General features: G+C 37.4%; 2 protein-coding genes across 2 annotated transcripts; both read right to left on the bottom strand.

The window, feature by feature from the left end:
* Window positions 1-118: 118 nt before the first annotated feature.
* Window positions 119-5,510, bottom strand: LOC110793366 (FRIGIDA-like protein 3). Its single transcript, XM_021998233.2, has 4 exons — window positions 5,351-5,510; window positions 1,906-2,955; window positions 1,529-1,689; window positions 119-1,051 (listed from the first exon to the last, which is right to left on the bottom strand). The coding sequence occupies exons 2-4, from the start codon at window positions 2,930-2,932 to the stop codon at window positions 581-583; spliced, it is 1,659 nt and encodes a 552-aa protein (XP_021853925.1). The 5' UTR covers window positions 2,933-2,955; window positions 5,351-5,510; the 3' UTR covers window positions 119-580.
* Window positions 5,511-6,244: 734 nt separating this feature from the next.
* On the bottom strand, window positions 6,245-10,891 carry LOC110793365 (metal transporter Nramp3.2). Its single transcript, XM_021998232.2, has 4 exons — window positions 10,248-10,891; window positions 8,739-8,875; window positions 7,684-8,336; window positions 6,245-6,938 (listed from the first exon to the last, which is right to left on the bottom strand). Exons 1-4 carry the CDS (start codon window positions 10,799-10,801, stop codon window positions 6,717-6,719), a joined length of 1,566 nt encoding a protein of 521 aa, XP_021853924.2. The 5' UTR covers window positions 10,802-10,891; the 3' UTR covers window positions 6,245-6,716.
* Between the last annotated feature and the right edge of the window lie 2,643 nt (window positions 10,892-13,534).

Here is a 13,534-nt window from a genome sequence, read left to right as displayed (position 1 = left end):
TTTTTTATTGGGCGATTATATAACCCAATTTTCAAATAAAATTCATTTCATGTCAGGAAGTTTGTATAAGAAAATTTATCTTTGTGTAAAAAGCTCTTTTTCACATGGAAACTGCAACTTCATGATAAATGCTCGACTTGTATAAAATAACTTCTTTTTTATAATGACAACTAGGGGGTGATACCCAATACCTGAGATCGAATCATGTCTACATCATTTGTCGCCTTACCCATATAAAAATATATATATTGCCTCCACGCTTAACTTAAGAGTGAAGTTGCAACTAGCAAGCAGCGCTATACGAAAATGTAAAATACAGAAACATACAACTCCGCCAAGTGCACAGCAATGAACCACATACCTTACTAATGGCTCAGCACTGACCTAAAACAAATTGTAGCCTCCCAATATGTTGTTACTGCTTGCCTAGCCTTTGATAATCAGCTACTATAGCTGGCTGCTACGCGACATACCAAAACATGGTTACAAAATAAACTGCCATTTGAAAACTAGAGGTGATCAAAATTCGGGCCATGCTGGGTCGGGACAGCGGGCCAGTCCATAGATGATCAGGTCTAACTTAGACATATGGTTGGCGTGATTGTTGCACATGAGAACCATAGCTAGGTCCTCTAGGCCTTGTATCTTGTTGTGGATAGTAAGGCAATCTTTGATCAATACCCTGAGCAGCATAGATAGGTTGACCAGAAACTTGATGATAGCTATGAAGATGTGGAACAGTAGGAATGTACCTCTCTGGTTGTACAGATACTGCATTGTATGCTGCCCTCGCTGGTGGGGCCCGTCTCCCAAGGCCAGACCCCCGAGCTCGTGAGCCCTGGTATCCTCTGTCAGATCGCGGCTTTTTTTGTTGTTGCCGGTGATAACCGGTTTCAGCTGTCCTCTTTGTATTATCACCTTTGGCAGATTTGTCTAGCTGGGAAACCCTTTTATGGAGTGGTTCAAGAGGGTAGTCGGGTTCGAGTTTGTATTGTTCGACACAACCAATGACTGTCCTCAATGCTTCAAGTTCTCGAGCATTGTAATTATTCTGTATTTGACATCAATTTCAACAAGAAAAAGCAAATGTAAATCATCATAGATAACTTGAAATATAGCCATCATATAATTTTTCAAATTTACCACCTTTTAAGTTTTAAGGTTTTTTGTATTTACCACATTATAAGTTGTAATTTCATATTTACCACCTTAATTTTATGAAACGTTTTGAATGCACCATTTTTCAACGGATTTTATCAAATTTTCCGTCCATGTGGGCCCATTTAACCAACTTCTTTCATTTCTCTCCTCTTTCGTTAGGTTTCCAATCAAAGAAGTTAGCTAAGTAGGGTTCACATAGACGGAAAATTGGATAAAATTCGTTGAGAGGTGGTGAATATAAAATGTTTCATAAATTAAGGTGGTAAATACAAAATTACATCTTATAAGGTGGTAAATACAAAAACCTGAAACTTAAAAGGTGATAAATATCAAAATATCCTTCTTTGTATAAGGAATGTGTTAATACCTGTAAGGCAGCACTGCCATTTCCTTGTGAGTTTCTCCTTATTTCTTTCAAGTATGCTCTTAAAAGAGGAACAGGAGGGAAAGACTCGGGGAGCTTGAATGCATGGATAAAATGCACCGCATCAATTTGCCTCCCATTATTAATCAGTGTCTCAACTAAACCTGCAAATAATATTAGAAAACTCAACTTAGTAAGTACACTTCTGAGTTCTGGAGAGTACCTATTTTTAACATTTAGACATTAAATACGCACTCTAATCTCATACGAAGTACGTGTATATCTACAAAACTAACTACATTACTTGGGGGAATAAACCAAGAAGGTTGACGCATATTTCGTCCAATCTTCAGAGATAGGACGGTTGAAAGAATACCAACCTGGTATCTTTTGTGTCAAATCAAGAGAGCGGCAAAGCTCAGTTGCCTGCCAGTGATGAGCAACTGCAAGAACATACTTGCAGAGTTCTTCTTCATCAAATTCAGAGGCAATCCTAAAGGTTCCAAGCAGCCGCAAAAATCCCTCTGCTTCCAATGCATTTCCATTAATGTTTTCCAGAGTCAACTTAAGTTTCCACTCATTGGCAATAAATTTCGCCCGTTGCTTGGTTTCAGGGCTAAGAAAGCTATCTGTGGCGGCACAGCCAGCCTTTGACAAGAAGGCAGACAAGGCTTCCATAAGGATTAGACAAGACTGACGCATGCCACGAAGGGCAACATCGTCATTATCCCCTTCTTGGGTCATTTCTTTGGGAGGGAAGAATCCCTCCAGTGCATCAAGCACCAAACACGCTGGCTCAATGGCACTACCAAGTGCAACTGACAGCTGGTCCTTAAAACGAGAGGAAAGGTTTTCTAGGTTTTCCAGGACCAATTTTAGAAGTCCTAAAGAATCCATCTGCTCACAAATTTGTGTCAGCTCTGCACAAGGATTAACCTCGACAGCAACACCTTCAACATTCCCCTCAATTTTTTCATGAGGGGATTTCCTTTCTTGTTGGGGGTCAATTGATGCAATTTCATCATCAACAGAGCTGCTTACCTTATGATTTGCCCTAGCTTTATCGATTTCAGCCACAGCAGCATCTTTTAGCTCCTGCACCCTATCTAACAAATCCTGCTCCTTAGCCAACACTGCTGCCTCTTTCTCAGCAAAAACCATGTGATTGTGAGACTCCCTCTCTGTAAACTCCTTCTCCTTGGCTTCAAGTTCTTCAAATGTCTTTTTCGCAATTAACTCCAAGTTACGGAAATGTGCCTCAACATCAGTCCATGGAACTAGGGTGCTGGGAACAGTGTTATGAGTAGCTAGCTCAACTAACGCCTTTCCTAGCTGTTCTAGCAGAGACGAGCTCAACTCAACAGAGGATGCCATATTGATCTCAACCATTTTTTCTGTATCACTCATTTCAGCTTAACTGTGCACCAAGGCTGCAATATGAAGATAATGCATATTAGATTACAAGATGCATGCATAAGTCAAGAATGCTAAATGCAAATGTTATTCAGGCTTTTCAGGAGGGTCAGACTCATTACAAGTATCAAACATGGATACAAAAGCTTCCAAATTATATTTCAAGTAAATACATATCCACGTCTATTTGAGGAGTTGGATAGGTGTCAGACTCAACTACATAAGTACAATTAGGTAATTTGGAGGGACAGAGTAACACAGCTGAAATGCTAAATACCTTATCCCTCTAGGAGTTGAAGTCGTGACATGGAATTTTTAATGGGGCTGAAATAAAGAAGTGTACAAAAAGGGGTTTCTGTTTCATACTTCCATCACAGGCCATCCACAATAAAAGATAGCTGGAAAGATTATTTACACACTCTACAGCAAAAGCCAGGATTTGTGTTCAAACAAGATGATAGTATGATATTTCAATCTTAAAATGCAGGAGGGGATCTCAAACACAATAGGCAGTACAATACTAAATTATTCGGACTCGGACTTGCTAGAAGTGGCAGACTTAGATACGGTGTCCGGAAAATATATACTTCGTATATCTAATTTTTCCCAAGGCACCACCTGCTTCTGACAAAGGTAGGCAAGTTAGCCGGACTGCGGAGAGGATTTCACTCAAACAAAGATGATAGGTGATGGATCTGAGTAACAGAGGTTAAAATACCAGATCAAACAACAATTTAATGAACTATTTCCCTCACATATTTCTAGTCTTGCATCAGCAAAACAGTAAAACATACTGTGAAATTGTTGATATCATTATCCATATTTCTAGGGTATAAACCCGAAATCCCTAATTCTCTAGCGGGAAAGTATCCCACAGCAGGTACATTGACTTTACAGCAGAACGGACTATCACTTAGGTGATGACACAGGCATCTCTTCTTCCAACACAATTTATTTCACTTAGAATGGGTGTGAAGAAACTCTCAGCATCAATAATTCAATATGAATCAGTCTGCTGATACACTTCTTTTGCTCGACTAAAAAGTCAACTCTAATTAGGAAAGTTAGTAATTTCTTTTGAGCAAGAGATTGAGGTTCTATGTCTTCTGACTTACACCCTTTTGGATTCATATTCACACATGTTCTGATCTTGATGTTCATTCATGACTAGGTGATAGTTTCTATTAGCTCAATTAAGACTTGATAGGCCAATGCTTATCCTTTTTGGAAATTTTCTACATTATTCCCCTGGAGACCTTGTTGTATCCTTCTTGATCACTTAAATACGACAGTCTTTTTTCTCTAAAGTGACATGATGGAAGCTCTATCCTTGAATTTGTTTGTCGTAACAATTATTGTAGCAGGACAATGATCCTTCAATATCTATCTTCATTTCTATTCCTCTTAAAACCTTCAAATGACTATTCTGAGAAAAAATACTTTACCCTTAACACTGAGTAGGATATAAAACAAATGATATTGGCCACATGAACACCTTAGCCAATATTGTTCTAAGCTGCCAAACTAGCAATCAAAAACTTCAGGAAAAAAAAAACTTTTACCCCACTCAATCCTTACCTTCACTAAGTAATATCAAGGTGGTTCTCAATATCCCACCTGAGAAACTAGTACCATAGACATACATGCCCTAAGGAGGCTCCCTTCAGGTGGGGTGGGAAAAGGAGGGTTTAAGATTTGTTGCCGTGCAAGAGTGCAAGAAATGATAGGTTAATCTCGATAATTACATTTCTTCGGGGCATTTCATGTAACAACCTAACTTAATGGGGTGGTTTTGGGCAAGGTTGAAATCCCAAAGGGGCTTTCAAGGATCACATTTGTGAACTTTGTTGCTGTGTGCATTATTCAAATAATCTCATAAATTAACTAGTAGTTCCTACCCGCCGCCTTATACGAATGAAGTGATTATTCTTACGGACCCTTGAATCAGATAACTGTAAAATCCATACATAAGAAGACAAGATTAAGAACGGTTTGGTTTACAGTTTGGTGTGGTTCAGACCATACTCTGAACACCCCTACATATATGAACCACTATTTAGCAAATTGTTGAGCTCAACAAGTTCATGACAGCCAAAAGCATTAGAAAGTTCCCTAATTTACCCAATAACCAGAAAATGTTACACCTAAATGTTACACCAAAAGTGCAGGAATCACAAAGTAACCATGTTCGAACTAGTTGAAAATCGAAAGAGCTATTAATTCCAATTCAATTGAGTTCTAAAAGCCTCAACTTTCTGACATTGTTAAACAACCCTAATATCCAATCCTTAACCTCGTGAAATTCTCTTCAAACAACAATAGGATTTATTTGACAAAGCGATTAAGCATAAAGTAGATTATGAGGATTTAAATAATCGAGAAAGAGATTCAATTGGAATTTACAAATCGTACCTGGTGAAATGAGCAGGGATCCAAGTTTGCGAAGAACAGATAACGTTGAGGAAGGCGAAAGAGGTAGAAATAATGTGTTCCTTTAGAAATATCACGAACGAGCAATGCTTCTTGAGAAATTATTGTGTGTTTCGCGATGTTTAAACCCTCTAATTCGACTCACGGTGATAGCCTACTGCCCTACTACTTCGTAGTCCGTACAATACAATAGGTTATGCCGGGTTCAGGTATAATTTTGGCCGGTTTACTTTACATTAGAAATATTCCGATTGGACAAGATTCGATTTCGGGTTCGGGTCAGGGTCAAATTTTGATAGGCAAGTCTGGGTATCGGATCAAGTTCAGATCGGATGTACCTTCGATTCGGATCAATTGCGATTGATTTTGTGGTTTGAGTTTAGATCGGGTTAGGCTTGTATTCGTGTAATCTTTGAATCAAGTGAATCTCGAGTTTACGATCAAATATGAATTTTTATTATTTCTAAAACTTATGCCAAATAATGATTTTTTTTAGACTTTTATAACACTTCTCAGAGAAAGCGAAACACAAAAACACAATGCTTCATGCCTTCATCTTCGACTCTTTGACTTGGGCAAATATTTTGTTTCCATTCAGGTATATAAGTGCACACAAATTTCAAAGTTGTGCTAATCTTGGCGGGTGATTGCGCAAAATCGTCATTTAGGACAGTGGTGTTCCACGACGCAACAATTGTCCATTTGATTCATCGCATACATCAGCCAATACGTGAACATCAACTACAGATAATTAGTTGGTAAAGTCTTAAAGCAAACTTCGGAATCTAAATAGTAAAAGTCAAAGCTCACCATGTGATTGAAAAACACACTTGCTTCCACTTATGAGATTAAAAAAAAAAAAAACTTTCACAAGTATACAGAAAGAGGTTCCATACTGGTTGGCAAAAGATGAGCAAGCCTTACAGAATACAGAGTTACAGTACATTGTAATAAATATTGCACTCACTATACAATCTTGCTCAAAATCTACTTGCATTACAAATTTGCTGAGAATAATACAGAACTTCTGTATAAAACTCCCCTTCTTCTCCTAATAATAAAGGAAGCACATAATCACTTTCCGGCCGGTGATACAACTTTCCACTACATAATTACATACGACACAATACAACTAAATATATGTTTCCTTTCTATAAAAAAGGAACAATAAGAAATACAGTAGGCCACTTCCTTAGATTTGTACAAATCTGGCCTTCCCCCTTCAATCATAATTAGGGTTGCAAACCGAAAAAGAAAATTAACCGAACTCAATCAGGAACACGAACATGGAGAGAGCAAGGTAAGAGCAGATTAATTAGTTTGACTGTTAGGGTAATTCGGTGTGGTTTTAATTTACAATGGTAACCACGTTCTTCGTTTTACTGGGGGTAAACCAGGATGAGATTGAAATGCTCCTCCAAATCAGATACATGACAAACGCGACATATGCAGCTGTGAAAGCACATACTATGGAGCCAAACAATAATCCTCTTGCTTCCCCGGAGAAAAATTCAACCATCAGATATCCATTGATCACGATCACCAGGGCTGCTACAAGCCAAGCCAGTGTCTGAAAACAGAAAAACACAAATGGGAAGGTACATGCTTAACTTTTGCAGAAAACATACAGATTTCTAATAAGAAACTACCTAATAAAGCTTCAAAACGGTTTTATTGATACTTGTCTATGCTTATATGGCAAGAGCAATCAGAATATTGCTCGTATAAATTGAGCAACATCCAAGAATTTAGTGAAAAAAGTTACTATTGAACTGTTCCGTTTCTTTCCCCACTTCATTTCCATTCTCATATGTACGAACTCACATAGGTTCCGCTCTATTCGATTTATTTTGTCTGAACTTATCTTATCTGAAAAAAAAAAAAAAACTTATTTTGTCTGAGATAAACTCATTTGTGTCTAAAAATGTTTGAAAACAACTTATTTTTTCTGAACTTATCTTAACTATTTGAACTTTTCTTATCTTATATGAATCGTATGTTGTCTGAAATTAGTCAAAATAAGTCGAACAGAACAAACCCTTAAAAGGGGTAACGATATGTGTATGAATGCCTTGAATCCGACACTACAAAAACTATGCCACGTCAGTGGGGTCTACGCTTGAGGCGTGTTGGCAGGATGGTACCAGGAGAAGACATAAGAAGATGATAGTTTCAAGTGAGGTGTGGCATCACAAAAGGCAATTCTAAATAGTAAAACTAAGCATAAGCCATTGAAGCATGTCTGTGCAGAAAAGCCTACAAAATCTAAAACCCAATTCAAGCAAACAAGAAGAATAAAGGTAGATTTAGCATACCTTAAGAACAAGGCCGATTCTAAAAGCACCCATGACTTCCTCCTTAGAAACCAAGTAAAGGAGTGGAATGACAGCAAAGGGTATCTGAATAGACTGCAGAACATTTAGCCATTCATTTAAGACATCGAGCATGTCATCAGACGTATCAAACAGAAGAGCAACAAAAACCGTTGGAATAATTGCACAACTCCGCGTAATCAATGCCCTTATCCACTTCTTAATCCGGAGGTTCAAAAACCCGCCCATGATGAATTGCCCTGCATAAGTACCCGTTAAGGTGCTGCTTTGGCCCGCTGCCAACAAACCAATGGCCCATATGTATAAAATCGGGAACAATCCTCCCCCGTACTTGTCCTGCAGATAATAACCAGCATTTGAAAGGCCTACTGTCTCTGCCTCCGGTGTTCCATAGAACGACTTAGCAAAAACAGTCATTACAAAGAGGTTAATGATAAAAGAGACAACGAGGGCAAGAGTTGACTCGATTGAATAGTAATTGATAGCCTCTTGAACCCTTCCTCGCTTGGTTTTGTCAATGTCTCTTGATTGTACCAATGCAGAATGTAGGAATACGTTGTGTGGCATGATTATGCAGCCCACAACACCTACAGCTTGTTGTATTGTTTTTGAGCTTAGCTTTGGAACTACAACACCTGCAAGAATTGAGAGATATTTGACCATTAAGCAAAGAACTGATAGCTGGTCATAAATGGTGTCAATGGGAATGAATTTGTATGTAAATTTGTAAGAAAAAGAAATATACATTCCCATGATAATGGTAGTTCACTCAATATTATCTATTTTTCTTTTATGAATTTTCATCACCATCCATTACCATTTGGGGAGTGGTATAAGGTGGGATTGTGGGAATGCAAATTTATGAAGAGAAACAACAAGTTTGAGATAAAATAACATTATCATGGACATCATGATGTTATTTCCTTCCCAAATAACACTAAGATGATTTATTCTCATTACCACCATTTATTACTATTACCAACAGGCCGTGAATATATACCAGATTGTTATGTGATATTTAAGGGGAATACACTCACCAACAAGGAGTTCTGAACCACTAGGTTTTGTTTCACCAAACATCCATGCAAAAGAAAGCCCCATTGTCCCAATTAGTAAAGCGAAAACTGCTTCAAGTTTCCTCACACCATAGCTTTCGAGAAATAGAAACAGGAAACTGCAATAGAAAGAGAGTCATGGTAAGCTATGCAACTAATACAAGTAATAGAATGAGCACGAAAGATCAGCTCCTATGATCTAGTACACATTCCGACAATTAACCAAGCTGGTGTTCAAATAACAAAGTTTAGGAATTGGTGGACTTATCACTAAGTTATTCCTAGTTCAAGTCTCAACCATGTAATGCAGAACTCATTTCGTTCATTAAAATCAACTGCAAAAGTAAAGCGTAAATATTTCTTTCCTTCATACTGTCACTATCCTATAATCCAATCATAATTCCGTTACACATGAATTTGTACACCTGACTATGTCCAGAACCAATCACAACAACCAGACCTTACCAGAATGCCAGAGCAATACAAGGTCAGCAGATCTAACAGAAGATCAGTGAACACTCTTGGACAAAGGTGACCTCCCAGGTCATATGTCCCATGTCCTAGAGACAGAGCTACGCAATACGACCACGGAGGTACATCGCCACCGCACACGTGGCGACAACTGAGTAGGCCAAAGTGCAGAATAATACGCCTATAAATACTCTTCCTCCATTCATTGAAGGGCACAATCCATACACTTGCTCTCACTTCTCTCTACTTCTCTCTCTCAATACATTATATCCTGCTTGATACTGACTTAAGCATCGGTAAGGGTTTACTCGTTAAACCCAAAAGATTAGCTGACATTTGATCTGATTGACAAGGCTAGGTGTTTCTAGATCATCCAACAGTTCCACACCCAGAACAACACCCATAGACACTAAACTTTTAGATGTCTTATACTCTAACATATAGTCATTACACCTCTTTCGATGCACAATGTACACCCGGGTGTATGATGAATAAATTGTAGACAAAAAACAATTCATACAACAAAAAATTGCTACAAAATGTGTAAAGAATAAAGCCAAAGTCGATTGTTCCATTTAGCTTTGTTGGCTGCCTAGAAACAAGGTAGCTGACAAAAATTGTAAATGTTTCATACATTATTTATTAGTAATTCACCTAAAAAGATACATTTTTGTCCTTTTTATTTTCTTTTCCTATTTTTTTTCCTTTTGCCCACCAAAAATAGCAAACATGAAATTAAGAAATTCATTTTACTGATAAACATCAGCAGGGTAAGTAAAGTATACCTCACTCTTCCAAGATGCAAACTTTCACTTCACAACAACAATTTGATCATTTTTAAAAATTAAAAAAATTTAAAATTAATCAGCCAAGTTGAAATGGCCAAGTTAATTTCTTAATCCGAAGTTAATTATTCTAAAATTAATAGTCACCTTGATAATGTAAATTAAAGCGATAATGTGACGACTAATTTGGGAAAATTATTAAAAAAATAAAAGAAAAAAGGAGGCGAAAAATTACCAGTCAGAGGCAGTAATAAGAACACCACACCAAAGAGGCAAATAACCATGACTCAAAATCTTAAGAGCAATAGCACTTCCAATAACTTCCTGAATATCCGACCCAATTAACGCAACTTCCGCCATGACCCACAAAAGATACCTGGCCCAATCCGGGTATTCATCCCGACAAAGCTCCGCCAAGTGTCGACCCGTAACAACACCTAAACGGGCGGAAAGTAGCTGGATCAGGAGCCCCATCGCAGTGGCCCAAAACAGTAGCCATAGAAGTGAGTAACCTGCAATCGCACCGGCTTGCAAGTCGGCTTCTAAGTTTCCTGGGTCTAAAAATGCTATGCTCATCAGAAACCCTGGCCCTGTGAATAACCAGAGTTTCTTCCATGAAAACGGCGGCGTTTTAGAGTCGTCGAATTCGGCGTCGCTTTCTTTGATTCCTACCACGTGGACTTTCTCGTTTGGTTCGAATTCTCCCTCATCCTCGAATAATTGGTTGGTGGTGGTGGTAGAGGCGGCGGTGGAGGTGGCGGAGAGGAGTGGTTCATACGGTTCTGCCATTTGGGGGGGGGGGAGAGATTAAAAGAAACGACGAATATTTATAGATGCGGGAAGAGAAAGGTAACCACTACCAATTTCGCAGATTTTTTTTGTTTGAAGAATAAGGGAATTTTTTATTGTTTTTATAATATAAAAATATGTTTTTTTAAAAAATTTAATTTTTAATTTTTGTAGTTGTAAGTGAAAAATTGACCTTGTTTAATTTGATGCTTGCGGAAGTATATTAGTGTACGTTACTGGTTTGACCTAGCTAATCTCATAGTGTCATCATCATGTGTGGCAATCAAAAGTGGCATGCCAATTGTCATGTCAAACCCCCTTCTTGATATTTACTCCCTCCGTCCCGGAATACTCGACCCGGTTTGACCGGCACAGAGTTTAAGGGATTTGAATTGACTTATTTAATTTAACGGATTTTTCATGAAATGACCCCGAGTTTTGTAATAATGCACCAAATACCTCTAATGTTTCCCGAATGCACCAAATACCCCCGAGGTTTAAAACAATATCATCAAATACCCTTATTACCCGTTTTCCGTCTATTCCGTTAAGTCTCCGTTAGCATGAATTTACTTTTTTACCCTTACTCAACCATTTTCTCTACTAATCCTAATATTAACACTTAATTTTATTAATTAAACCCAAAAAAATTAATTAACTATACTATTATTCAAAAAAAAAAAAACCCCAAACTTTTTTTTCCTTTTTACTCTTTTTCTTTGGATCTTCATGGCCGTCTTTTTTCTCCTGCTTCCCCTTGACCTTCACTCTTAATTTCTCTCTCCTCACATCCATGGAAGTTGTTCTTCATCTTCTTCAAATTTCCAAAGCTTTTAATCCTCCCTAGTTTATTATTAATGTTGTGATTTCACCCCAATTCTTCTGAAATCAATTGAATTCAGATAATACCCAAAACCCTCATAACAATTTAATTGAGAGTTTAATTCCCAAATCAATTGAGAATTTAATACCCAAATCACCAAACCCTCGAAAAAAATTGATTGAGAATTTAATACCCAAATCAACAAGCCCTCGAAAAAAAATTTAATTCTCAAAAATCAATTTCACAAAATCACAAAACTCTCAAATAATAAACGGGTTTTTGGATCAATTTGAAGGAGATGGCGGTGTCGGCTCTTGGGCGTTGGGGTGGTGTCGGCTCTTGGGCCGCCGAAGCCTTGGGGTGGTGTCAACTCATGGGCCACCGAAGCCGAACGAGAAGAAGGAGAGAGAAAATCAGCCACTACAACCGCTACCGCCGCCGAAACAAACACCCAGAATTTCTTATCTTTCGGATCGGAAAAGCCAACGTCGTGAGCTCGATGATGATTGGAGACAGAAAAGAGGGGATTTCGAAGGCTGATGAGGTTGATAATTGGGCCTCTATAAAGAAGTCAATTTCAATGGTGGATAGTGGAAGAGGTGGTGGTGGTGGGGGTGATTCTCAGATAATGGTAACGGTGAAGAAGAGGAGAGAGACTTCCCTGTGAAGAGGAAAGAATAAAGAAAAAGAAAAGAAGAGAAGAAAGAAAAGGGAAATAGAAGAGAAAAAAAAATAGAGTTAGGTTAACGGAAAAGTTAACAGAATAGACGGAAAACGGTCAATAAGGGTATTTGATGATATTGTTTTAAACCTTGGGGGTATTTGGTGCATTCGGGAAACATTAGGGGTATTTGGTGCATTATTGCAAACCTCGGGGTCATTTCATGAAAAATCCGTTAATTTAATAGGTAGTAGTTGATAGTGGGGTATTATTTTAATGTAGTTAGTGGGAGGTGGGTTAAGAGGTGGGGTTGGGGGAGAGTAGGGGTTGAATTTTTAATTATTTTTTGTATGGAGTAGGGGTAGGTGGGTTAATAGGGGTGGAGTGAGAAATAATATAAAATTGTTAGAATATTTCCATTTTTAGAAACAGGTCAAGTATTAAGGGACGGCCCGATAAGGAAAACAGGTCAAGTATTCCGGGACGGAGGGAGTATAAAGAATTAAGCACAAACTCTTAATTAAGATTGGTTTACAATAAATGTTATAATTAGAAGGGTGTAAGTGGTGAAAGTTAGGTCGGGTTCGGTATTATTTTTTGTTTCAAGTTTTCTGTTTTTTACAAATTAAAAACTAAAATATGAAAAATCATAAAAAGTAGTTTTCAATTTTTTGTTGTTAGTTTACAAAATCAACATGATTACTAATTTACTATAGGTATGACTTTTTTTAGTTCATGATTCAATACAAATCATATGACTTTCAGAACAAAAAACCAAAAATTGAAAACTATCAGTGATATCGAATAAGTACTTACTCTTTAGTGATAACATTTTTCACTTTAATAAAAATTATGACATTAAAATAACTCATAAGTCATAATGTATGAAGGTATTAGGTAACCCTTTACGTTCCGTTATATTCGACTTATTTTGTCCAAATTTACATTATTTGAATTTAACTGAACATATATGAACTCATTTTTATCTGAAGAAACTTATTTTGTCTGTAATAAACTTTTTTGTGTATGAAAAAATTTATTTTTGTGAACTTATCTTAACTGATTTTTTAAACTTATTTTATCTGAAATAAGTTAAAATAAATCGACAGAACATAGCCTTAACTCCTTAAAAAGTTACACATTTGAAGGTTCGATTCATCAGGAGAGGGAAGGAAGGACAAAAGAATCCTTGTCCTAAATAAACTCCATTGAAATTTTCATTCAAACCTTTACTATTAGACCTAACTTT

Source organism: Spinacia oleracea, chromosome 3 (assembly GCF_020520425.1).
Source record: "Spinacia oleracea cultivar Varoflay chromosome 3, BTI_SOV_V1, whole genome shotgun sequence".
In the NCBI taxonomy this organism is placed as follows: domain Eukaryota; kingdom Viridiplantae; phylum Streptophyta; class Magnoliopsida; order Caryophyllales; family Amaranthaceae; genus Spinacia; species Spinacia oleracea.
The sequence above is the reverse complement of the archived record's forward strand: the minus strand, read 5'-3'. Positions and strand labels throughout refer to the sequence as shown.

Coding starts and splice junctions, on each gene's coding strand:
- LOC110793366 (XM_021998233.2), bottom strand. CDS start 2,932: ATGAGTGATACAGAAAAAATGGTTGAGATCAATATGGCATCCTCTGTT. Junction 1,690..1,905: donor TTTGACACAAAAGATACCAG/GTTGGTATTCTT, acceptor TATTATTTGCAG/GTTTAGTTGAGACACTGATT. Junction 1,052..1,528: donor ATGGCAGTGCTGCCTTACAG/GTATTAACACAT, acceptor TGTCAAATACAG/AATAATTACAATGCTCGAGA.
- LOC110793365 (XM_021998232.2), bottom strand. CDS start 10,801: ATGGCAGAACCGTATGAACCACTCCTCTCCGCCACCTCCACCGCCGCC. Junction 8,876..10,247: donor CTTATTACTGCCTCTGACTG/GTAATTTTTCGC, acceptor TTTCTATTGCAG/TTTCCTGTTTCTATTTCTCG. Junction 8,337..8,738: donor TGGTTCAGAACTCCTTGTTG/GTGAGTGTATTC, acceptor CAATTCTTGCAG/GTGTTGTAGTTCCAAAGCTA.